The sequence below is a fragment of the Eriocheir sinensis genome, chromosome 49 (genome assembly GCF_024679095.1).
Source record: "Eriocheir sinensis breed Jianghai 21 chromosome 49, ASM2467909v1, whole genome shotgun sequence".
Lineage (NCBI taxonomy): Eukaryota > Metazoa > Arthropoda > Malacostraca > Decapoda > Varunidae > Eriocheir > Eriocheir sinensis.
The window spans coordinates 9,842,291-9,866,707 of NC_066557.1; the positions used below are offsets into that span (position 1 = coordinate 9,842,291).

The 24,417-nt window shown below is 45.2% G+C and overlaps 1 protein-coding gene across 1 annotated transcript in view; it reads left to right on the forward strand.

Annotated features, from left to right (window-relative positions):
• LOC126981857 (uncharacterized) overlaps positions 1 to 13,992 on the forward strand; it is an 85,828-nt gene extending 71,836 nt beyond the window's left edge. Inside the window, exons 2-4 of the mRNA XM_050833450.1 lie at positions 1,736 to 1,931; positions 3,984 to 4,149; positions 9,331 to 13,992. Of these exons, the coding sequence (XP_050689407.1) occupies positions 1,742 to 1,931; positions 3,984 to 4,149; positions 9,331 to 12,058 (3,084 nt within the window). The 5' untranslated portion in view covers positions 1,736 to 1,741 and the 3' untranslated portion in view covers positions 12,059 to 13,992. The remainder of the gene's footprint in view (positions 1 to 1,735; positions 1,932 to 3,983; positions 4,150 to 9,330) is intronic.
• The last annotated feature ends 10,425 nt before the right edge of the window (positions 13,993 to 24,417 follow it).

The following is a 24,417-nucleotide window of genomic DNA, read 5'->3' on the forward strand; positions in this document are numbered from 1 at the left end:
AGACAGGTAGGGAAAGTAAGGGAAGGTAAATAGATAGAAGAGGAAGGGAAGTAGGAAGAGGGAGATAGGCAAAGAAAGAAGGAAGGGAGGGAAGGAAAGGGTGGGTAAGGAAGGAAGGAAAGGAAGGGAAGGGAAGTAGATAGAAGAGGGAGGGAAGTAGGTTGAGGGAGATAGGTAAAGAAAGAAGGAAAGGAGAGGGAGAGGTAAGATAAGGAAGGAAGGGAAGGTAAGTACATAGAAGAGGAAGGGAAGTAGGTAGAGGGAGATAGGTAAAGAAAGAAGGGAGGGAAGGAGGGAGAGGCAGCAAAAAGGAAGGAAAGAAGGGAAGGGGAGCAGATAGAAGAGGGAAGAAAGTAGGAAGAGGAAGATAGGTAAAGAAAGAAGAAGGGAGGGAAGAAGAGGTAATAAGGAAGGAAGGAAGGGAAGAAGATACAAGAGGAAGGGAAGTAGGGTTGTTGTTTTTTTTAAGCAAAGGAGTTAGTTCAAGAGCATAAAAATAATGAAACAAATATGAAAAAAAAGCCCGTTAGTTAAAGAAAGAAGGAAGGGAGGGAGAGAGAGGCAGGCTAAGGCAATGACATAGGTAAGTAGGTAGGTAGGTAAGAGATAGAGGGTAAATTAGCAGTTAGAATTTGAGAGAGAGAATTAATATGTATAAAATGAGTTTCCGTGTTTACTTTCATACCTGACGAGAGCGAGAGGGAGCGAGAGTGAGAGTGGTTTATACCTGTAATTAAGGCACCTCACCTCTACCCTTCACGCTACCTTCATCCCCAATCATCATATGTCACTCACTCAATTTCTTCCTTCCTCCCACCCTTCCCTCCTACCCTCTACTTCCCTCCCACCCTCCCCTCCTACCCTCTACTTCCCTCCCACCCTTCCCTCCTACCCTCTACTTCCCTCCCACCCTTCCCTCCTACCCTCTACTTCCCTCCTACCCTCTACGTCCCTCCCACCCTTCCCTCCTACCCTCTACTTCCCTCCTACCCCTCCCTCCTACCCTCTACTTCCCTCCTACCCTTCCCTCCTACCCTCTACTTCCCTCCTACCCTTCCCTCCTACCCTCCCCTCCGCTTCCCTTCACTTCACTTTACTTATATACCTTTCTCCCAATTTCAACCCATATCTCACTTTTCCTAATTAACATTGGTCTACTTTTCCCATTTTCCAGAGGTTCCTTACTTTCCAAATACACGTTGGCAAGTTATATTCATTTTAACATTTTTTTCCAGTTTGCTTTGCCTCCAAATTCACAGTTAGTCATTTTATATCCATCTTTTCCAGTGTTCCTTCGCTTTTCCAAATCACACAGCGATACTTTTTACACTTTTCCTCAAATTTCCACCACCTCTTGTTATTCTCCAATAAATTAAGTCCTTTTCTTTTGTTGTTGTTGTTTTTTATATTCGGTCTATGGCGGTGGTAGGCATTGTTGTTTGAGCCTGCTAGTCAGTCCCAGCCCGTAATGGCGCAAGCAAGTGCTTTTTTTATAGAGGAGCTATCTTGGTTGGGTCATGCTGTTTCCCGGAGCTCATCTTTGAACCTCTTTAGGGTGTTTCGTTGGAGTCCAGGTTGGCAGGTGGTCTTCAGGACAGCATGTGGGTAGTCTTAGACCACTCGGACCTTACATTATCTTTCCTGCTTCCCAAAACCACATTTTTACTTATATCACAATTTTCATCTTTTCCAGTCTCCCTTAACTTTCCTAATAACACTTTGCTCACTTCCGCAGGAGGCCATGTGGAGCGGGGCGGCACGCGTGTGGGCGGTGGGCGTGGTGTGCGCCGTGCTGGGCGTGCGGGAGGGCCATGCGGCGTGCACCATGGCGGAGTTCCCGTGCCGCAGCAAGCAGTGCATTAGTCTCGACCGGTACTGCGACGGCCGGCGAGACTGCGAGGACAACAGCGACGAGCCCTCCGGCTGCTCGCGTGAGTGGGGCGGCGGCGATGATTGTGGTGGTGGTTGTTATTTTTGTTATTCTTGTTATTCCTCTTGTTATTTTTGTTCTTGTTCTTGTGCCTGTAGTTGTGGTCATGTTGTGGTCTTTTAGTTTATGCCTATACGTTTTTATCTTTCTTTTCTTTGTAGTTTTTAAAGTAGTAGTAGTAGTAGTAGTAGTAGTAGTAGTAGTAGTGATGGTAGTGGTGGTGAAAGTGGAGTTAGTAGTAGCAGTAGTAGTAGTAGTAGAAGTAGTAGTAGGTTAATTGTAGTTTTGGACGTAGTTATGATGGTAGTCGTTATTGGTATTGTTGTTGTTGTTGTTGCTGTTGTTGTTGCGAGTTATCTGCTTCTCTGTTTTTGTTCATTTATCTCTTTCTTCTCTTATTCATCCTTTACTTTCTCCTTTCATTTCTTTTCCTGTTTTTTTTATTCATTTCCCTCTTGTTGTTGTTTTTTCATATACTTTCTGCCTCCATTCTTTTCCTTTCGAGTTTCTATTCATTTATTTCTTGTGTTCTTGTTCTATTCCTGACACTCTCCCTCCTCTCATTACCTCTCCCGTCTCTGTTCAATCATCCCTTTCTTTCTTCCTCCTTATTTGCTCATTTTTTCTTATCTCTCTTTCTTCACGACACATCCAATTATCTTGTTTACCTCTCTCTTTCTTTCTCTGTCTTTCTTTCCTTTCTTCTCTTTTTTTATCATCTTTTTTGTGGTTCTTCGCTTCTTTGTGTTTTTTTTTTGTGTGTGTGTCATTTTGATCTGTTTCTGCTATTTCGTTTTTTATTGAGAGAGAGAGAGAGAGAGAGAGAGAGAGAGAGAGAGAGAGAGAGAGAGAGAGAGAGAGAGAGAGAGAGAGAGAGAGAGAGAGATTATTGCTTCTCTCCTCTTGTTTACCTCACTGTTTCCTCCTCCTCCTCCTCCTCCTCCTCCTCCTCCTCCTCCTCCTCCTCCTCCTCCTCCTCCTCCTCCTCCTCCTCCTCCTCTTCTTCTCCTCCTCCTCCTGAATCACCTCTTCCTCTTTATGCTCCTCTTAATCCCCGTCGTCATCCTCCTCATCCCATTCACCTTCCTCCTCTTCATCATCTTTCTTTATCACCTCCTCCTCCTCCTCCTCCTCCTCTTCCTCCTCCTCCTATTCCTCCTCTTCCTCCTCCTCTTCCTCTTCTTCCTCCTTTCGGTGCCCCGGGGATATCCAATCTTCCCATGGTGTTGCTATAGGAACACACACACACACACACACACACACACACACACACACACACACACACACACACACACACACACACACACCTGCTTGCTTTAGGATTTATTATGTTGTCTCTCTCTCTCTCTCTCTCTGGAAGTTATACAATCAAAACTAAAAATCCTAACTTGCAAACGTTGTAACTGAGTAAGCGAAATGCGTGTTGCTTTCTCCGTAGACTTTCTCAATGATTTTTTTTCTTTCTCCTCCTTTATCATTTCTTCTTCTATACCCTCCCCTTACTCTCTCCTTTACCCTTTCCCCTCTTCTTTACCCTTCCCTCTCTCCTCCACTCTTCCCTCTACCCTTTAACCTTTCCTTACTCCCCTTTTCCTTTCTCCTACCCTTTCCCTCTCTCTCCTATACCCCTTTGATCTCTTGCCCCTATCCCCCTTTCACTTCTTGCCCTCTCCCTCTCTTTCCTCTGCCCTCTCCCCATCTCTTGCACCCCTTACCCCTCTCTCATCCCCCTCATCCTCCGCCATCTCTCACGCCCCCTCTCCCCTCTCTCACCCCTTTCCGTCACTCTTTAACCCCCTTCTCCCCCTCTCTCACCCTTCTCCCTCCCCCCCTCTCCCCTCTCTCACCCCTTTCCGTCACTCTTCAACCCCCTTCTACCCTTCTCTCACCCTTCTCCCTCCCCCCATCTCCCCTCTCTCACCCCTTTCCGTCACTCTTCAACCCCTTCTCCCCTCTCTCACCCTTATCCCTCCCCCCTCTCCCCTCTCTCACCCCTTTCCGTCACTCTTCAACCCCCTCTCCCCCTCTCTCACCCTCCTCCCTCTCCCCCCAGCGTGCAACAGGACCTACTACGGGCGAGTGGGCGCTACCTATCGGCTGCACATCCCACGGCCGCGACGGGGAACGCTGCCGCACTTCTGCCAGCTCACTTTCATCGCCTCGGGGGACACTTACGGCGACCTGGTGCAGCTCAGCATTGAAAAGTTCACCCTCGGCAGGTACGTGTGCGTCACTTGAGTGCACCCGGGGACACCTGAGGACACCTGGGGGACGCATATTTTGTCCTTTTTTTTCTTACTTGTTTTGTATATCTGAACGCGTTTTTTGCCTGCTTGTTTTTAAGAGTATTACTGAGGATGTTTATTTTAACTTTTTTTGTTGGTTATTCTTTTCGATGTATATCTACTTATGTTTTGACTTCTCAGTCGTTCTTATTTTGGTATATCTGCACTTTTTTTTTGTTTGTTTCTTTGTTTATATATTACTTAGGGACGTTTAGTTTGACAGCAGGAGGGGGGGGGGGGGGGTAGTGCTTGCGTGTATCTTCACTTTAAGTCCATATTTGGATATATCTGCATTTATTTATTTATTTTTATTTTATTTTATTTTTATTTTTTTGAGGGAGGGAGTGAATGTATACAACGTGAGGACATTTATATTTTACTTTTTTGTCCTGGTTTTGGATTCATTTGTACTCTCCTTGTTTTTTATTTATTTATTTATTTTTTTTTTTGGTATAACTGCACTTGGAGCGGGAGAGAGAGAGTGAGAGGTTAGCACGCGTACAACCTATAACCGACACATTTATTTTTACTTCTATTCCTTTCCTTTTATTTGGCTTCATCTGACTTTTATTCTTCTTATTCGTACTTTCCACGCATAGGAACTAAATATTATCAACACCTGGGTATATATTTTTTTTTTTAAATTCCGGCTCACCTGCACTTCCTTCCTGTCGTTAGCACGCCCTAATTAACATATCAACACCTGGTGACATTTAACCCTCCTTTTACTTTCCCTTTATTCGAATTCACCTGCACTTTCACTTATCTTCAACACACCCAGTTGCATGTAACACCTGGGAGCATCACTACATGTCTTTTCTCTTTTTTTTCTTCTTTTCTAATGTCGTATGTCCTCTTATGTTCTTATATATTTTTACGTCTTTTCTTTTACTTTTTGTTTGTTATGTATTTCTATGTTTCTGATATTATAAGAGTGTAGCCAGTTAGAGAGAGTAACAGAAAGAGAATTAGTGCGTTCAGGTAACAACGATAATGTAAGGGAAAGAAAGGAAAAAGAAAGGGAGAGTAACGAGAAAGGAAAAGTAAGAAGAAAGAGAAAGTAAAGAGAAGGAAAAAAAACGAGACAGGTAAACAGGAAGAACAAAAGGTGATATTGAGAGAGAGAGAGAGAGAGAGAGAGAGAGAGAGAGAGAGAGAGAGAGAGAGAGAGAGAGAGAGAGAGAGAGAGAGAGAGAGAGAGAGAGAGAGAGAGAAAGGAAAGGGACGTGTGTATTGCCTTTCCTTTCTGTTCCTTTACCTGGGTCTTTCACCTCCGGCCCTCTGCGGCGCACCTGTCTATTGCTACCGTACACCTGGGGCTATATTTCGCACTTTTCCCTCACCTTTAACTTACCTTTCGTTTTCTTTTCTCTTCAATTTATTTCTTATACATGACTCGCTTGTTTTGATGTTTCCTCTATTTTTTTTATTATTATTATTTTCACACTTTTGGGAGTATATTTTTCCCTTACCGTTTAGTTGCCCTTCTTCCTTTTCTTCTCTTTAATTTATTTTCTTCTTCTTCGTTATTTACTCGTATTTTGTCTTATCTCATTCTTCACGACTCATGTTCTCGTTAACCTTCCTTTCATTTTTACGTTACGTTTCTTTTACTTTCATTTTCATTTTCTTTCTTTCACTTGGCTATACTTGCTTTTCTAGATACCAATATATTTCGATTTTCATTTTTTCACACATTGGGGACTTTATTTTCCATCTTCTTTTCTCACCTGTTTCGTTAATCCTTTCGTTTTTCTTTCCTTTTCAATTTATTTCTTACACGTGACAGATCTTTTTTTTTTCGATAGCTTTACATTTCCTTTTTTTTTTGTTTTTTCACACTTTTGCGACTATATTTTTCACATTTTTCTCATCTTTTAATTACCTTTTGCTTTTGTTTTCTTTTCACTTAATTTCTTACAAATGAATGATCTTTTTTTAAACATATATATATTTCCATTTTTCATTTTTTCACACATTTTGAACTATATTTTTCACGTTTCCCCTTTTAGTTACCTTTTCTTTTGTTTTTTCTTTTTCTCTAATTTATTTCTTACGTGACCGATCTTCCTTTATTTCCTCCTACACTCATTTCCTTTCCTGTCTCTGTTCAATCATCCCTTTCTCTCTTCTTCTTCTTCCTTATTTACTCGATTTTCTTATCTCTTTCTTCACTACTCATATTCTTTTTAACGTTTCTTTCATTTTTACGTTATTTCTTTCTTTTACTTTCCTTACTCATTTTCTTAGTTTCCGATACTTCTTTTGCTATTTGTGTAATATTCTCTTTCATTTTTGTCCATTCCTGTTCAGTGTCTCTTATTTCTTGCTCATGTGCACTAACCTCAGAAAGCTTGGCCTTGTATGTTCTGGCTTTTTCTGGTTCTTTCAAATTTTCTACTTTTATTCTTTCTCTGACTATTTTTTTCATTGATTTTGGTTTTCTAATATGAAGGGTCGACAAAACTAAGCGATGATCTGAATCGAGCGACACCGATGGTATGCATTTGACGTTTTTAAATACTTTCTTGTTGTCTGTCATAAAGAGATCAATCATTGACTTTTCGGTAAAGTCATCAATTGCACTATTCCAACGGTACCAACTCCATTTGTGACTTTCTCTATGCGGGAAAATGTGGAGTGTTGAATGAAATCGATACAGTCTTTGGATACCTAGAAAAATATAACACTTTGCATCTTTGATAAATACTAGACTTTTATATTTTTAGGATACGTACTATAATTTTTTTGCAGTTACCGAAGATGAAATCGATACAGACTTTGATACCTAGATAAAAAAAAAAACACTGCATTTACTATAAATACTAGACTTCTATATTTTGAAGATAAGAAAGAGCTACGGACTAGGGTATATATATGCTTTTTTTTTGTAGTTCCTTAATGTAGTATAAAATGTGGTCAGCATCAATTCTAATATCTAGGAAAAGCATCTTGAGTCTTCTATAAATACAAGACTGTTTTTAGGGGGGCTGCAGGAAAAGGTTTATCTATATATTTTAATCTGTGGTGAAATACTGCCGGGAAAATGTTGGGTATTGAATGAAATCGATACAGACTTTGGATAACTAGGAAAAACACTTTGCATCTTACTATAAATACTAGACTTTTATATTTTTAAGATACGTATATTTTCTTTCTTTTTTTGAAGTTACTCAAAATGAAATCGATACAGACTTTGGATACGTAGAAAAAAAACGTTTTGCATCTACTAAAAATACTAGACTTCTATATTTTGAAGATAAGAAAGAGCTACCTCCGATATTGTTTTCCTTTTGTAGTTTCTTATGTAGTATAAAATGAAGTCAACACCAATTCTATATATCTAAGAAAAACATCTTGAGTCGTCTATAAATACAAGACTTATTTTAAGGAGGGGAGAAAACAGTTACTGAGTTATTTACCTCTCAGCTACGTACGATATTTTTTCTTTTGTAGTTTCTTAATGTAGTATAAAATGAGAACATCAATTATAAATATCTGGGAAAAGCATCTTGAGTCTTCTATAAATACAAGACTGTTTTTAGGAGGGCTGCAGGAAAAGGTTTATCTATATGTTTTAATCTGTGGTGAAATACTGCCGGGAAAATGTGGAGAGTTGAATGAAATCGATACAGACTTTGAATATCTATGAAAAACACTTTGCATTTCCTATAAATACTAGACTTTTATATTTTGAAGATACGTATAATTTTTTTTGTTTGTACTTAAAATGAAATCGATATAAACTTTGGATACGCAGAAAAAGGACAATTTGCATCTCCTATAAATACTAGACTTCTATATTTTGAAGATAAGAAAGAGCTACATACTTAATTTTTTTATTTTTTTGTAGTTCCTTAATGAAATATACTTTCTCTTTCATTTTGTTTCCTCTTCACTTTCCCTTTTCACATAACCAACTTTCCCCTCTTTCTCTTTTCCTTTCTATCACCTTTTCTATTTACCTGCTTCTCTTTCTCTCCTTCTCTGATGTCACCTTTCCTCCTTTCCACCTTTTTCTTTTCCCCATTTTTCTCTTTTCCCTCCAGTTCTGTTTTCATTATTCTTTTCTATTCATCTTTGACCTTATTTCCGTTTTCCTTTCCCTCTCTCTCTTTTCCTTTTGTCCTTTAATTATTAGCTTCCTTTCTCCTCTTTTTTTATTTCTTGTTCTCCTTTATTTTATTTATTTTCCTATTTTATTTTTTCCTCTTTATTTTATTTCCTTTTTCTTCTCCCTTTCTTTCTATTTTACTTCTTTTTCATCTCTTTTTTTTATTTATCTTCCTTCTTTATACAAACGACCACTCACTCTTCTTTTTTTCCTTCCATTTCTGTTTCCATCATTCTTTTCTATTCATATTTTACCTTATTTTCGTTTTTCTTCTCCCTCTCTCTCTTTTCCTTTTGTCCTTTAATTATTAGCTTCGTTTCCCCTCTATTCGGTTATCTCTTCTTCCCTCTTCATATACACGAGCTTTCACTATGTTATCCTTTCCGTTCTATTTTGGTTCGTATTATTTTCTTCTATTTATTTTTTACCTTATTTCTCTTTTCTTTTCCCTCTCTGTTTTCCTTATGTCCTTTAATCACGAACCCTCTCTCTCTCTTTCTCTCTCCACTTCCTTTCAATATTACCTTCTCTATTTACCTCCTTCCCTTTCTCTCTCCTCCTCCTCTGTTTCCTCCCTCTTGTGATTTCTTCTTCTTCCCTCTTAATACACACGAACCCTTACTCTCTTCCACTTCCTCTCAATATTACCTTTCCTCCTGTTTGCCTCTCACCCCTCTCTCTCCCCTCTCTTTACCTGACACCCGTAATCTTCCCCTCTTTACCCAGGTAGATACTTTCCCCTTTTTACGTGACTGGACCCCTTAACCCATCACCTAACTCAAGAAGGGTTTACCGGGACACCTGCTCGCTCCCCTCGCGCCTGCATGTTCACCCATCGCCCGCACACCAGACCGCTTCACCTGCATTGTGTTGACCTTCCCTGCCTGACTCTTGCGTGTGTGTGTGTGTGGTGTGTGTGTGTGTGTGTGTGTGTGTGGTGTGTGTGTGCCTGTGTGTGTGTGTGTGTGTGTGCTGGTCTTGACGCCCCCCTCACCCTCCAGGTTCGTGTCGCACACCTCGGCGGGCTGCCCCGACGGCTACATGCAGATCGAGGAGCTGAGCCGCCCCCTGAACAGCGGCTACTGGTGCGGCACGGCGTGGGGCCACAACGTGTTCTACTCCGAGACCTCGGCCATCACGGTGATGCTGCGCGTCTTCAACCTCACCGACGACGCCCCCAGCGCTAACCCCGCGGCCTATTCTCCGCAGGAGGACGTCATGCTGGGCGTGTCCTACAGGTTCCTGAGGAAGGAACGCGCGGTGCTGCGCTACGGTGCGCCCTACAGCCCCACCTACCGCGGCGAGGACGTGCCCAACACCTTCTGCGACAAGGTCTTCGAGAACTGCGACAAGAAGAACTGCAAGGTACAGTCCCCGAACTTCCCGGGCATGTACCCGCGCAACCTGACCTGCCACTACCGCCTCAGCCAGACCCGCGTGCCCGACGGCAAGGTGGCGCTGATCCGCGTGCGGCAGCGCAACCCGCACCTCATCTACATCAAGGACCGCAACGCGCCGCACCTGTCCCGCGAGAGGAAGCTGCAGGTGGGCTCGGCGTGCCACGTGCTGCACGACTACCTGGTGGCCTACGACGGGAACAGCACGCGCGCCGCCGTGCTGGCCACGCTGTGCAAGGGCGGCGCGATCCTCAGCGGCATCACCTCCAGCGGGCCCCACCTGCTGCTCGTCTTCCACGCCTCGCCCTTCGACTTCCCCTTCCAGGACTCGCCGCGCCGCCGCACCTTCGGCTTCGAGCTGGACGTCGAGGTGGAGTTCGTGGACAGGGAGAGCACGGCGTACATCCGCGAGGGCGCCGCCTGCAACTACACAGTGAGCAGCCGCGGCCAGCGCAGCGGGTACGTGCAGTCCCCCGTGCACTCCCTGCTGGCCAACACCACCTGCTGGTGGCGCCTGCTGGCCGGCAGCACCGAGGTGGTGTGGCTCTACTTCCTCCACTACCGCCACGTCCACCACCCGGAGATGCCCACGCCCGCCCACTGCTCCAACACCCTCACCATCACCGACGGGGACGCTATCGTGGACCCCGCGCCCGCCCCCGCCCCCGGCACCGCCCTCGCCCTGGACGACGCCGATAACGCGACGCTCAACATCAGCATAGCGGAGGAGGCGCCGCCCGCCGCCACGGTGATCGGCACCTTCTGCCGCCCCGACCACCTACCGCGCGTGTGCTCGGGCGTGCACGCGCCGGGGCCGCACGCCGCGCCGTGCCTGCCGGGCGAGAGCTACGTGTCCGCCTCGCCGGCGCTCACGCTGTCCCTGCGGTACGCGGCGGGCACGGCGCCGGCACACGTGGAGTTCCTGGCGCGCTACGAGTTCGTGGACAAGCGGCAGTGGGGGACGCCCACCCCCGGCGGCGGCCCCTGCGACCGCACCTTCACGGTACAGCCAGATCGGCTCTTCGCCTCGCCGCGGGACGTGTTCCTCTTCGGCCGCGGCGGTGCGCGCAAGCTGCGCTGCGTGTACACGTTCCGCGCTGGGCCGCGACAGCGCGTGGGGCTTCGCATCCTGCGGGCCAGGATGGGCTCAGGCTGCGGCACGCGGTACCGCCAGGCCTCGCACCGCTACGAGTGCTCGCACGAGGGCGCGGGGGACCAGCCGGCCATCTGGCTGAGCGAGGAGCCGTGGGAGGGTGTGCCGCTGGTGCGCGCCTGCCTGTGCAACGTCTCACACGAGCGGCCCTTCACGCTGACGTCGTACACGCGGCAGGTGCGGCTCACCTTCAGCGTGCCCGTCATGACGCCCGCCGCGGACTACAACGACTTCTTCCTGGAAGGCGAGTACTCGCTGCTGCCCGCCGCGCCGGAGTGCCGGCGCAGCGCGCGCCGCCTCGCGGGCCGCCACGGCAACTTCACCGTGGGCGCCGCCGCGCGCCGCGACCTCTGCGCCGCCCTGCCGCGCCTCGTCACCGCCGCCGATGGCTCCTTCCTGTTCCTGCGCGTGCGCGGCCACGCCGCCTCCGAAGACAACTGCGGCGCGGCGACGCGCATCAACGTGTACGCCGTCGGCGGCCTGGCACCCCTGGCCTCCATCTGCCCCGACGCGCGCCTAGACTACACGCACGTGTTTAGCAGCGGCTGGCGCGGCGCCAACGACACGGCGCAGCAGAAAGTGTCGGCGGCAGACCTGTGGAGCGGCGCAGCGGCGGGCAGCGGCGGCAGCCTGCACCTGGGCCAGAGCCACTACTACTACCACCGCCAACAGCAGCAGCAGGCGGCGGCGGCGGAGCGGCAGCAGCGGGGGCGGCCCAGCCAGCGGCAGCGGCAGCAGGCGTCGCGGGACCTGGTGGTGGAGTTCGTGGGCAACGGCAGCGAGCGCGTCATGGTGTCGTGGGTGGGCGTGTGGCGGCCCATGCAGACGGCGCCGCTGTCCCCCGTGGGCGTGGACCTGTGTCCGCACCGCTGCCCGCAGATCGAGGCGTGCTTGCCCGCCGACCTGTGGTGCGACGGCTCCGTGCACTGCCCCTCCGGCCTGGACGAGGGCGCGGCGGCGTGCGGGCTGCTGGCGGCGCTGCCCTGGGTGTACCTCGGCGCGGGCGGCGTGCTGGCCGTGTCACTGCTGGCGCTGCTGGCGGCCGTGGTGGTGCACCGCCGCCGCCTGCACGCCCTCAAGCGGCAGGAGGAGGCGGCGGCGGCGGTGGCCAACAACAGCCACGGCCTCAAGAGCACCACGCAGGACTTCCTCCTCCCGCCCGACAAGGACTCGTGGTGACAAGAGGCCCATTCTGGCGACGTGGTGCGCGTCGACTACGAGACCACCGTGTAGTGCGTGCGTGTGTGTGTGTGTGTGTGTGTGTGAGAGAGAGAGAGAGAGAGAGAGAGAGAGAGAGAGAGAGAGAGAGAGAGAGAGAGAGAGAAAGAGAGTGAATGAGAGAAAGCAAGAAAGAAAGACAGAGAGAGAAAGTGACTACCGGTGGTCAGCGCACAGGTACAGGTAAACACAAGGACAGGTAAAGGAAGAGAACAGGTGTGCTGGTAATTGGAAGCGGCCAAACAGAGACAGATGCATCAGGGCAGGTGTGTGGACAGGTGTGGACAGGTGTGCGGGTCGCTAGGATGGGAAAAAGAAAAGGAAGAAAAGGAGGAAGAAAAAAAAAGAACAAGAAGAACAAGAAGAAGAGGAAGAAGAAGAGGAAGAGGAAGAAGATAGGGGTGACAAAGAGGCGTTAAAATCTGTACATACACGGATCTTTGTAAGCGGTGTACATATGTAAGTTTACTAAGTGTACATGGTTATCGTTTTATACAAGTATCACTATTGTTATACCGAAGCTTGAGTGCGTGTGTGTGTGCGTGTGTGTATGTATGGGTCTGTGTGTGTGTGTACCGATGCATTTAACCGTGTATGTGTGTGTATGTATGAGTGTAAGTGTGTGTACCGAAGAATTTAAGTGTGTGTGTACGTGTGTGTGCGTTTGTGTGTTCATGTCCGTACGGGTCCATAGAATCGTGTACGTAAAAACCAGCTCATGTACGCACGAATCACCAAGCCATGTGCGTGTTTTTATATGACCGTGTACGTCTATGTGTACGAGCTTGCGACCCCTTAGTTGGCAACACTGAAATTTACGTACACACAAAACAACGTACACGTGTGCGTTGAAGCTCTCCCCTTTTGTGTGTACGTAATGTGACCCCTTACCCTCCTTGTGTACGCTTCTAAACCCCTTAACGCATTAGACCATTAAAACCCCCATTACCTCGACCCCCTCCCCCCTTAGCATAAAAACACCCCCTTCTTCAACCCCCTCCCCCCATCAGTATTTACATGCCCCCCTTAACCCCTAAAACCCTCCCCATTAGTATTTAAATGAACCCCCTTTCCCATTAGCAAAGAAAGACACCTACCTCAGACCCCTTCCTACCATCCCATTAGCAAGACACATTACCTCAATTCCCCTATTTCCCACTCTATTAATATTTAAGACCCCCACTGACCCCCTCTCCCCGCCCCATTAGTATCGAAATAACTCCTTGAATCACTCCCCTCCTCACCCCATTAGAAATACACCTTCTTGAACCCACCCCACTAGCATTAAAGTAACCCCTTAAACTTATCCCAATTCCCCCCCCATTAGTATTAAAATCACTTTCAAATATGAGTCCCACTTTACCCAACCCATTAGAGTTATATAAACAAGCCTCCCTCCCCCTCCTCTCACCCGAACCCATTAGTGCATTCAAAACATCCCACCCAAACCATTAACATTATACTGAAAGGCAAGCCCAACACCCCACATTGCCTCCACCCAAACCCATTAGCGAATTAAAAACAAACACTACCCCATTACCCATTAGATAGTTAAAGGCAACTATCTCCCCAAAACAAATGATTAAGTAGACCATTAAAGACATACCCCCTTTAACTATCCCTTAACCCCCAACCCATTAACTCAAACCCAATCCATTAGCACAAGACAAACAACCCCATTCATCCCCCCACTCCCTCCCTCCCATTACAAACCCCCCCTCCATTACCCATTACCCATCCCCACCCGTTAGTGAGTTATATGAAGATTTCCTATTTCCAACCCTCCATAATGAGAGAGAGAGAGAGAGAGAGAGAGAGAGAGAGAGAGAGAGAGAGAGAGAGAGAGAGAGAGAGAGAGAGAGAGAGAGAGAGAGACTGAGTGAGAGAGAGAGAGAGAGTAACCCAACCATCCAAACCTCAACTTCCTTTAGTGAGAGAAAAAGAGTAAAAAAAAGAGTGAGTGAGTGCGTGCGTGCGTGCGTGTGTACCGTAAATCAGCCAGTCTTCCCATATCTTATCGTTCGCTCCCACCCTTTACGGTATACACGGAACGAAAGAAAGAAAAACATACGAAACAAAAAAATACAAAAATACCAAAAAAAGTGAATGAATGAGAAAAAAAGTAAGCGAGAGAGTAAGAAAGTAAGATTTTAAGGGACAAAAAGACATAATAAATAGCATATATCTTTGAGTAGCGCTATAGCCATACGGTAGGTGGTCTAGGGGAAAATAAAGGGGAAATAAAGGGGGGAAATAAAGGGGAAATAAAGGGGGGAAATAAAGGGGAAATAAAGGGGGGAAATAAAGGGGTAAAGGGGTGACTGTGGGTACCTGCTGTGTGGTGACTTGTTAATAAAAGGAAAAAAATGGTTACCTGTATTTCAATTAACCTGATGATGATGGTGGTGATGATGGTGATGGTGAAGAAAATGGAGAAAAATAATAAAAATGAAAATAGATAAAGAAAGGGAGGAGGAGAAAGAGAAATAAAAATGAAGAAAGAGAATTAAAAGGAAAAGAAGAAGAAGGAAGAGAAAAAAATAAACATCATGAAAGAGATAAAAAAGAAAATAGAGGAAGAAGTGGAAGATGGAGGAGGAGGAGGAGGAAGAGGAAGAGGAAGAGGAGAAGGAGGAAAACATGATAATATGGATGATAATTATGTTAATGAAGAAAAAGAAGAGAAAACAAGAAAACAAGAAAAAGAAGAGGTGGAGGACAGCTAAAAAATAAAAGGAAGAATATAGCAAAAAAAAAAAACAAGAAGAAAAGAAGAAAGAAAAGAAGAAGAAAAAACAAACTCCACGACAAAGGTAAAAGAAAAAAGAAAGGAAAAAGAGGAAGATAAACGAGGTAAGTAAAACATGCGAAGAAAAGAAAAAAGAGCAAATAAAGAAAGAGAGACAAGAAGTGGAAGAGGAGGAGAAGAGGAAGAAGAGGAAGAGGAAGAGGAAGAAAAGGAGGGAAGAGCTTAAACGATGTGAATGGAGTGGATCGAAGGACAAGAGGAGGAGGAGGAAGAGGAGGAGGAGGAGGAGGAGGAGGAGGAGGAGGAGGAGGAGGAGGAGGAGGAGGAGGAGGAGGAGAGAGGGAGAGGAGAGAGAGAGAGAGAGAGAGAGAGAGAGAGAGAGAGAGAGAGAGAGAGAGAGAGAGAGAGAGAGAGAGAGAGAGAGAGAGAGAGAGAGAGAGAGAGAGAGAGAGAGAGAGAGAGAGAGAGAGAGAGAGAGAGAGAGAGAGAGAGAGAGAGAGAGAGATGGGAATTAAAGTAAAAGCAAGAGAGGAAAAACAAGAGGAGGAGAAAACAAGAGGAAGAAAAATAAGAAGAAAAAACAAGAGAATAACAGAAAGAGGAAAACAAGAAGAAAAATAAATAAGAAAATAAAAGAAATGAAAAAAAGTAAACAAAAAACAAAAGAATAAGATAAGGAGGAAGAGGAAGAGGAAGGAAAGACGTAGAAAGGAAGAGGAAGAGGAAGAAGAGGAAGAAAGGAAGAGAAGAAGAGAAAGGAAGAGAGGAAAGGAAGATGGAGGGAGGAAAGAGGAAGGGAAGAGGAAATAAGGGAAAAAGGGAGGGAGAGAAAAAGGGAGAAAGAGAAAGAGGAAGGAAGAAAGGAAGATGGAGGGAGGAAAGAGGAAGGAAAGAGGAAGTAAGGGAAAAAGGGAGGGAGAGAAAAAGGGAGAAAGAGGAAGAGGAAGGAAGAAAGGAAGAGGGAACGTAGAGGAGAGGAAAGGAAGTATTTATAAAGGGAAGGACAAGAGGGAGGACAAGAGGGAGAGATAAGAGGAGGTAAGAGGAAGGAAAGAGGGAGGTGAGAGAGGAAAGTAAACGTGAAAATGTGAAACTCTCTCCCTCCCCTCTTCCCCCTCCTCTTCCTCCTCTTCCTCCCCTCTTCCCTATCTCTCCCTCTCCTTATTCTCTTCCTTCCTATCTCCCTTTACTGCCTGTCTTTTCCCTCCCTCCCCTCTCTCATTTTCTTCTCTCTCACCTTCTTTTCCTCCCTTTCCTCCCCCTTCCTCCCTTCTTCCTTCATTCTCTTCCTCCTCCTCCGATTCCTTTCCTTTCTCTTAATCTTTTCCCGTCATTCTGTTTTTTTTCTTATCTACTTTTCCTGCCTTTTCCTCCTCTTTTCTCTCTCTCCTTTCACTCCTTTTCTCTCCTTCCCTTTCCCCTTTTCTTTCCCTCTCCTTTCATTTTCTTCTATACCGCGTCTACCTGGTTTTCCTCCATACCTTTTCCTCCTTCCTCTCTTTCTCTCTCCCTTTTCCTTCTCTTCCTTGACCTATGTATGACCTATGTATTCCTATGTATTCCTATGTAACCTCTCCCCATCCCTTTAAATCCCCTACCTTCCTCCCATCACCTCTCCCATTTCTCCCCTTCCCCTTCCTTTCTCCCCTTCTTCCCCCCTCCAATATTTCATCACACACAAACACACACACAAACAAACAAGGAAACCAATCAACACACACACACACACACACACACACACACACACACACACACACACACACCTTCTTCCTTTTATCTCCCTGCCTCCCTTTCTTCCCTAACACACCCTTGCACCTCCCTCTCCCTCTCTCTCCCCCTTCCCCCTCTCCCTTTCTCTTTCTTCCTTCTATCTCCCTTCCTCCCTTTCTTCCCTTTCCACATCCTTACACCTGCTCCTCCTTCCCTTTACCTCCCCCTCTTTCCTTCCTCCCTTTACCTAGCTCCCTTTCTTTCGTCCCCCTCCCCTTTTTCTCCACCCTTCCCCTTCCTCTCTATATCTCCTCCATCGTTTTCCTTCCCTTCCTCATCCTTCAACCTGTCCCCTATTCTTCCCTCCTCTCTCTCTCCTTCTTCTCTATCTTCCCTTATTCTCCTATCTACCTTTTCTCCCCTTTATCCCCCCTTCCCCTCCCTTTCCTTCCTCCCTATTTTCTAACCTTTATATAGCCTTCCCCTTCACTCCCTCCCTTCCCTCTCCTTCCTCCCTTTCCTCCCCTTACCTACTTGCCCACCTTTTACCTCCTTACAGATCCTCACACCTGTCCCCTCCTCCCCCTCCTCCCCCTCCCCCTCCCCCCCCCACAGGTACTCTCAGGTATTGATCCCGGGCAGCAAAAGACACGAAAAAGTCACGTCCATAAGCCCAGGTAAGTGACCAACCCAGGTGAGGAGGAGGAGAAGGAGGAGTAAGAGGAGGAGGAAGAGGAGGAGGAGGAGGAGGAGGAGGTAGTGGTTAAGGAGAGAGGAGTACAAAAGGAAGGAAGGGGACCAGGTTATCTCTCTCTCTCTCTCTCTCTCTCTCTCTCTCTCTCTCTCTCTCTCTCTCATTGACCTACATCGACGAACACACGAACAAAAAATAACAGGAGAAAAAAAACAGAAAAAAAGAAAAACAAATAATCAATAAATCAAGTAAAAGACAAACAAATAACAAACATACGAACGAACAAACAAACAACAAACAAAAACAAAAACAAAAACACACAGAAGCAAGAAAATTAAAAAAAACTTACCCAACGAAAACAAAAACAAACAAAAACACACAAAAGGAAATAAACAAACACGATAAACCAACAAGAAAGAAAACAAGAAACAAGAAAACAAACAAAAAACGCACAAACAAACAAAGCAAACGAGGAAACAAACAAAAACAGAGAAAACAAACACAAAAAAACAAAACACAAAAGAAAATAAACAAGAAAAAACACGAAAACAAAACGGAAACAAACACACACAAACAAACACACAAACAGGCTAACAAACAAACAAACACCCCGCGCGACAAACACCGTAATTTAAGGTCAAAATCAGGTGTGTGGAAGAAGACGGTCGTGATTAGCATACTAATTAAAACATTTTGACACCCGAGAGGAGAAGGAGGAGGAGGAAGAGGAGGAGGAGGAGGAGGAGGAGGGAGCATAATAACGTGACGAAAATAAGGGAAGATGGAAAAACGAGGAAAATAAGAGAAAAAAAAGAAAGCGGGAAAAAAAGATGACAAACAGGTATTTTTAGACACACACACACACACACACACACACACACACACACACACACACGAACACACACACGCCAGCTGTCATATCTCCTCTTCATTCTTTCTTTCCTTCTTTCGTCCCCACACATTCCTTCCTCCTCCTCCTCCTCCTCCTCCTCTTCCTCCTCCTCCTCCTCCTCCTCCAGCATCAAATGAAACTAATGAAAAAACTTACCAACAAGATATTTTTTTCTTGTGTGTATTATTAGTCAAACTGTTAGCCGAAGAGGAGGAGGAGGAGGAGGAGGAGGAGGAGGAGGAAAGTTGGGGAGGAGGAAGATGGGGAGAAAGTTGTTGTGTTGAGGAAGTTTCGTGTTATCAATGTGTTGCAATAAAAAATGAGAGAGAGAGAGAGAGAGAGAGAGAGAGAGAGAGAGAGAGAGAGAGAGAGAGAGAGAGAGAGAGAGAGAGAGAGAGAGAGAGAGAGAGAGAGAGAGAGAGAGAGAGAGAGAGAGAGAGAGAGAGAGAGAGAGAACGAGTCACGGCTTCTCTTATCTCTCCGCCAAGTTCATGAATAGAAAATGTGGAGGAAAGGAAGGAAGGGAGGGAAAAAATGGAGGAGAGAAAGAGAAAAAGGAGGGAAGAAATGGAGGAGAGAAAGAAAAAAAGGAGAGAAAAAATGGAGGAAAGAAAAAAAGGCGGGAAAAGGAGAGAAAATGGAAGTAGGAAAAAAATAAGAAAAAAAAGAGAAAGGAAAAAAAGAAAAAAGGAAGGAAAGAAAGAAGGAAAGAAAGGAATAAAAGAGAGAAAGAAAAAAAGAAAATGAAGGAAGAAAGAAAAAAGATTATAAAAAAGGAAGAAAGGAAAGAAGGAAAAAGAAATGATGAAAAGAGAGAAACAGAGAAAGAAAGAAATATTAAGAAAAAAAAGATAAAAAAAAGTAAAAATATTAAAAAAATCGAAGTATAAAAAAATAGATTAGGAATTTTACATCACATTAATAACACACACACACACACACACACACACACACACACACACACACACACACACACACACACACACACACACACACAGGTAAGCAGGGAGGGAGAGAGCTTCACCTGCCCTAATAAAGACAAGTAAGTTAGATCCTAAAGCCACCTAATTGAACTCATAAATAAAGAGAGAGAGAGAGAGAGAGAGAGAGAGAGAGAGAGAGAGAGAGAGAGAGAGCATTTGTGTGATATAAAGGGGGAATATTATTGAATCACACACACACACACACACACACACACACACACACACACACACACACACACACACACACACACACACACACACACACACACACACACACATACAAATTGATACAAATGAAGCGAGAGAGAGAGAGAGAGAGAGAGAGAGAGAGAGAGAGAGAGAGAGAGAGAGAGAGAGAGAGAGAGAGAGAGAGAGAGAGAGAGAGAGAGAGAGAGAGAGAGAGAGAGAGAGAGAGAGAGAGAGAGAGAGAGAGATGGAGGGAGAGTGAAAGGGAAGGAGAGTGTCTAAATTACTCCTTTGATCTCTCTCTCTCTCTCTCTCTCATAGTACTACAAAGTGAGGATAATTCCCTCATCTTCCTTTAACCTTCCTCCTCCTCCTCCTCCTCCTCCTCCTCCTCCTCCTCCTCCTCCTCCAATATCTAAGCCCCGCCAAAGTTTCTTAAGTGGTAGTTTTAAGGATGTCAAGGATCAGAGGGGAGAGAGAAAAAAGTGGAGAAATATACGCTGGTTTACCCTTAGTCCCGTTTTCTTTATCCCCTCATCTCGTTTTCTATTGATCTCGCCTTTCTCGTTTTCTATTCTCCCCTCTTCTCGTTTTTTTTTTCTTTAATTCTCTTTTGTTTCGTTTTTTTTTATTCCCTTCACTTGTTTTTTTTTTGTTTCCCCTTTTTTTCCATTTTCTGTTTCCTCTCTCATTCCGTTTTCTGTTGCCTTCACCTTTGTTTTCAGTTTCCCCTGTAATTCCGTTTTCTTTCTTCTCTCTCGTTTTCTTGCACTTAAATCGGTTGAAAAAAAAAAGTTGAACAGAAAAAGATGATACCAACAAAACGAAGAATATAGAAATAGTATAAGTAGTAGTAGTAGTAGTAGTAGTAGTAGTAGTAGTAGTAGTAGTAGTAGTAGTAGTAGTAGTAGTAGTAACAGCATCAATATTCTCCACAATAGCATTAATTCGCTTCCATTAATGTCATCTCTCTCCCTTCCTCCCTCCTCTCCCTCTCTCTCCCTCTTCCTCTCCCTTCCTCTTCCTCATCCTCCTCCAAGTCTCTATATCCCTCTCGTTATCTCTTCCTCTCTCCTCCCTTTCCTCTTCCTCTCCTTTCCTCCCTTCCTTTGTTCTCCCTTCCTCCCTCAATCCTCTCTCTCTTACTCCTTTCTCTTCTCTCCATCTCCCTTTCTTCCTTCCTTCTTTCTCTCTCCCTTTCTTTCAGTTATATTTTCTTGTTTTTTCTTCTCTCTCGTTTTCTTTCTATTCCTTCCTTCCTTCCTTCCTTCCTTCCTTCCTTCCTTTCATTTCTTCCTTCCTTCTTCATTCTCTCCTTTCCTTTCAATCGTTTTCCTTTGTCTTTTCCTCCTTTTCTTTCCTTTTGTAGTCTTCTTCCTATTCTATCCCTTCCTTCCTTCCTTCCTTCCTTCCTTCTTTTCTCTTTCCTTTCCTTTCTAAAATTCCTTTCTTTAATTGTTTTTTCTTTCCTCTCCTTTCCTTTCATACTCTTCTCCCATTTCCTTCCTTCCTTCCTTCCTTCCTTCCTCCATTCCTTCCTTCCTTCTTCCCTTCCTCGCTTCCTCTCTTCCTTCCTTCCTTCTTCCCTTCCTCGTTTTCTGTCTTCCTCCCTTCCTTCCTTCCTTCCTTCCTTCCTTCCAATTCATCTTAATCCTCCTTTCATCTATATCTATTTGACCCTTCCTTCCTTCCTTCTTCCTCCTCCTCCTCCTCCTCCTCCTCCTCCTCCTCCTCCTCCAGTTAGCATCGGAAGCCCGCAGTTAGGCGCCAAACGTAGGATTAATGTCACAAGTCAAGCCATCTCTCTCTCTCTCTCTCTCTCTCTCTCTCTCTAGGCGGTGGAGTGGAAGAGGAGAAGGAGGAGGAGGAGGAGGAAGAAGAACTTGTGGAGAGATTGAGAGAGGAGGAATGGGGAGATGAAAAGGTGGAGAAGGGAGGAAGATGATGATGAAATGGAGGAAGAGGAGGAGAGGGAAAGTTAAATGAAGGAAGTGGAGGAAGATGTGGAGATAAATAGGAAAGGAGGAAAGGAAGGTGGAGGAGAAAAAGTGGAAAGGAAAAAAAAGTGGAAGAAGACAAACGGAAATAAAGGAGAAGAGGAAAAATGGAGAGAGAAAATATGGAGATGGAGGGAAAGAAATAGAAAAGAAAGAATAGAAGGAGATGGATAAAGTAGAGAGATAGAAAGATTGAAAGAAAAAAGAAAAGAAAAGAAGAAGAGAAAGATGAGTGGAGAGAGCAAAAGGGAGATAAGGAAGTGGAAGAAGAGAGAGAAGAGGAGGAGGAGAAGGAGGAATAGAGGAAAACGTGAAGATAGGGAGAAAGAGGAAGAACAAAAAAAAGGAAGAATAAAAAGAGAGAGAGAGAGAGAGAGAGAGAGAGAGAGAGAGAGAGAGAGAGAGAGAGAGAGAGAGAGAGAGAGAGAGAGAGAGAGAGAGAGAGAGAGAGAGATGGAGGGGTACTTGTGGAGGAAAGAAGAGGTAGTGGAAGTGTTGGAGAGGATGTGGAGGAGGAGAGGAGGAGGAGGAGGAAGAGGAGGAGGAGGAGGAGGAGGAGGAGGAGAGATGCTTGAGGTAAGGAGGAAGTAGTGATGGAGGTAAAGAGGAAGAAGGTGTGAAGAGGAGGAGGAGGAGGAGGAGGAGGAGGAGGAGGAGGAGAGGAATGATGTGGAGTGGAGAGAAGAGAGAAAAAAAGAGGAGAGAAGAGAGAAAAAGAGTCTGTTTCCTCTTGTCTTTCCTCCTCTTAAAATTGTCTTCTCTTTTCCTCTTTTCCTTTCCTTATTTTCCTCTCTTTTCCTCTTTCCATTTATATATTATTTTCTATTTTTCTCGCATTGTTTTCTTTTATTTATTTTTCTTATATTTTCTTCTTCTTCTTCTTCTTCCTCTTTTTCTTCTTCTCAATTCAGATTTTTTTCATATAATTTCTTTTTCTTTTCTTTTTCTTCTGTAATCATCCAGCATGTCTTCTTCTTCTTCTTCTTCTTCTTCTTCTTCTTCTTCTTCTTCCTCTCGTTTGTTTTCATCTCCCTTCCACAAAAACTCCTTTCCATCTTTCTCCTTAATTTCATCTCCTTTTCCTCCTCCATCAATTTTAACCAATCCTCCTCCTCCTCCTCCTCCTCCTCCTCCTCCAAATATCTTACACCAACACGCACATACATCAAACCAAGCATTATACCTCTCCTCCTCCTCCTCCTCCTCCTCCTCCTTCCCCTTCTTTCCCCTCCCTCCCCCATTACTACAAAAGCCCAAAACAGTCCTCCTCCTCCTCCTCCTCCTCCTCCTCCTCTCCACAAGAAATACTCAAAGCTCCCACAATCCAATGCCTCCTCCTCCTCCTCCTCCTCCTCCTCCTCCTCCATCAAAAGGCCCACCGCCAGATCCAGGATACTTGAAAGCGGTGGTGGTGGTGGTGGTGGTGGTGGTGGTGATGGTGGTGGTGGTGGTGGTGGTGGTGATGGTGGTGGTGGTGGTGGTGGTGATGGATGATGATAGTGAGTGATGAGGATGAGGAGGAGGAGGAGGAGGAGGAGGAGGAGGAGGAGGAGGAGGAAGTATTAAAGAGAAGAGGATAAAGGGGAAAAGGAGGAAGAGGAAGAGAATGAAGGAAGAAGAGGAAGGAGAAAAGAAGAAGAAAAGGAGAAAGAAGGAGGAGGAGGAGGAGGAGGTAATAAAAAGAAGAGGATGGAGGGGAAAAGGAGGAAGAGGAAGAGAATGAAGGAAGAAGAGGAAGGAAGAGGAAGAAAAGGAGAAAGAAATAAAACAATAACAAAGAAAAGGAAAAAAAGAAAATTCGTTTATCTTTAATTCCTAAAAAAAAACAAATCAAGACACAAAAAAGAAAAAGACAGAAAGAAAGAAAGAAAGAAAGGAGAAAAAAGAAAAAGAAAAAGAAAGAAAAAAAAGAAAAAACTAAATATTAAACAGAAACAAAAAGAAAATCATAAAAGAACTTCGAATTTCCCTTTTATGTGTGTGTGTGTGTGTGTGTGTGTGTGTGTGTGTGTGTGTGTGTGTGTGTGTGTGTGTGTGTGTGTGTACGGGTGTTTTTAGGGCCATAAATTATTCTTATCACACCCTTATCGTCTCTCTCTCTCTCTCTCTCTCTCTCTCTCTCTCTCTCTCTCACTTTTTATCCGTTTCAGATTTTCATTTTTCCTAATTTTCATACATTTTCTTCCTCCTCTTCCTCTTCCTCTTCCTCCTCCTCCTCCTCCTCCTCCTCCAAGGGTTGCCACTCCGCATAATATTTTTCATCATCAAAAATCTGCTTGCACTCTCTCTCTCTCTCTCTCTCTCTCTCTCTCTCTCTCTCTCTCTCTCTCTCTCTCTCATCCACCTTTCTTTCATTCCTTTTCCTCTTACTTTCCCTTCCTCTTCCTCCTCCTCTCCCTTCTCTTCCTCTTTCCTCTCCTCTCCTCTTCCTCCCTTCCTCTTCCTCTTCCCCTTCCTCTTCCCATCACTATCACAATCTGACCTTCGCAGTGTTTACATTTCACCACCTTGAGAGAGAGAGAGAGAGAGAGAGAGAGAGAGAGAGAGAGAGAGAGAGAGAGAGAGAGAGAGCGATGGAGTGAGTGATTGAGCGCTGAGGCGAAAGAGAGGTTGGGAGAGGGAGGACTAAAAGGAGAGAATGGAGGGACCTCTCTCTCTCTCTCTCTCTCTCTCACTAATATTCTGGGAACGTCTTCTGAGACACACATCCATTACTGTGAAGATTCTCGCCTCCTCCTCCTCCTCCTCCTCCACCAGCGACAAGAGAAAGCAATATATTCGCCCTGATTCTGCCGGGGAATATGATAGCGTTGTTAAGGGCTCAGCCGCGTGAAGAACGGCTCGGGCGACTCAACCTCTTTGCGCGGGGAGAGGGACGAGTTCGCGGGCCCTTGATGCAGGTCTTCGAGAGTCCCGACATTCTCTTTACTTGCACGGGTCTTCAAGTGCCTCAAAAATGGCTAGTGATGTAGATCTTCAAGTACCTGACAACCTCTACACGATATAAAAATAGACGACTTCGCGGGGCCTTGATGTAGATGTTCATATACAGTTAAACTAATATAATAATCAAAATGAGAGAGAGAGAGAGAGAGAGAGAGAGAGAGAG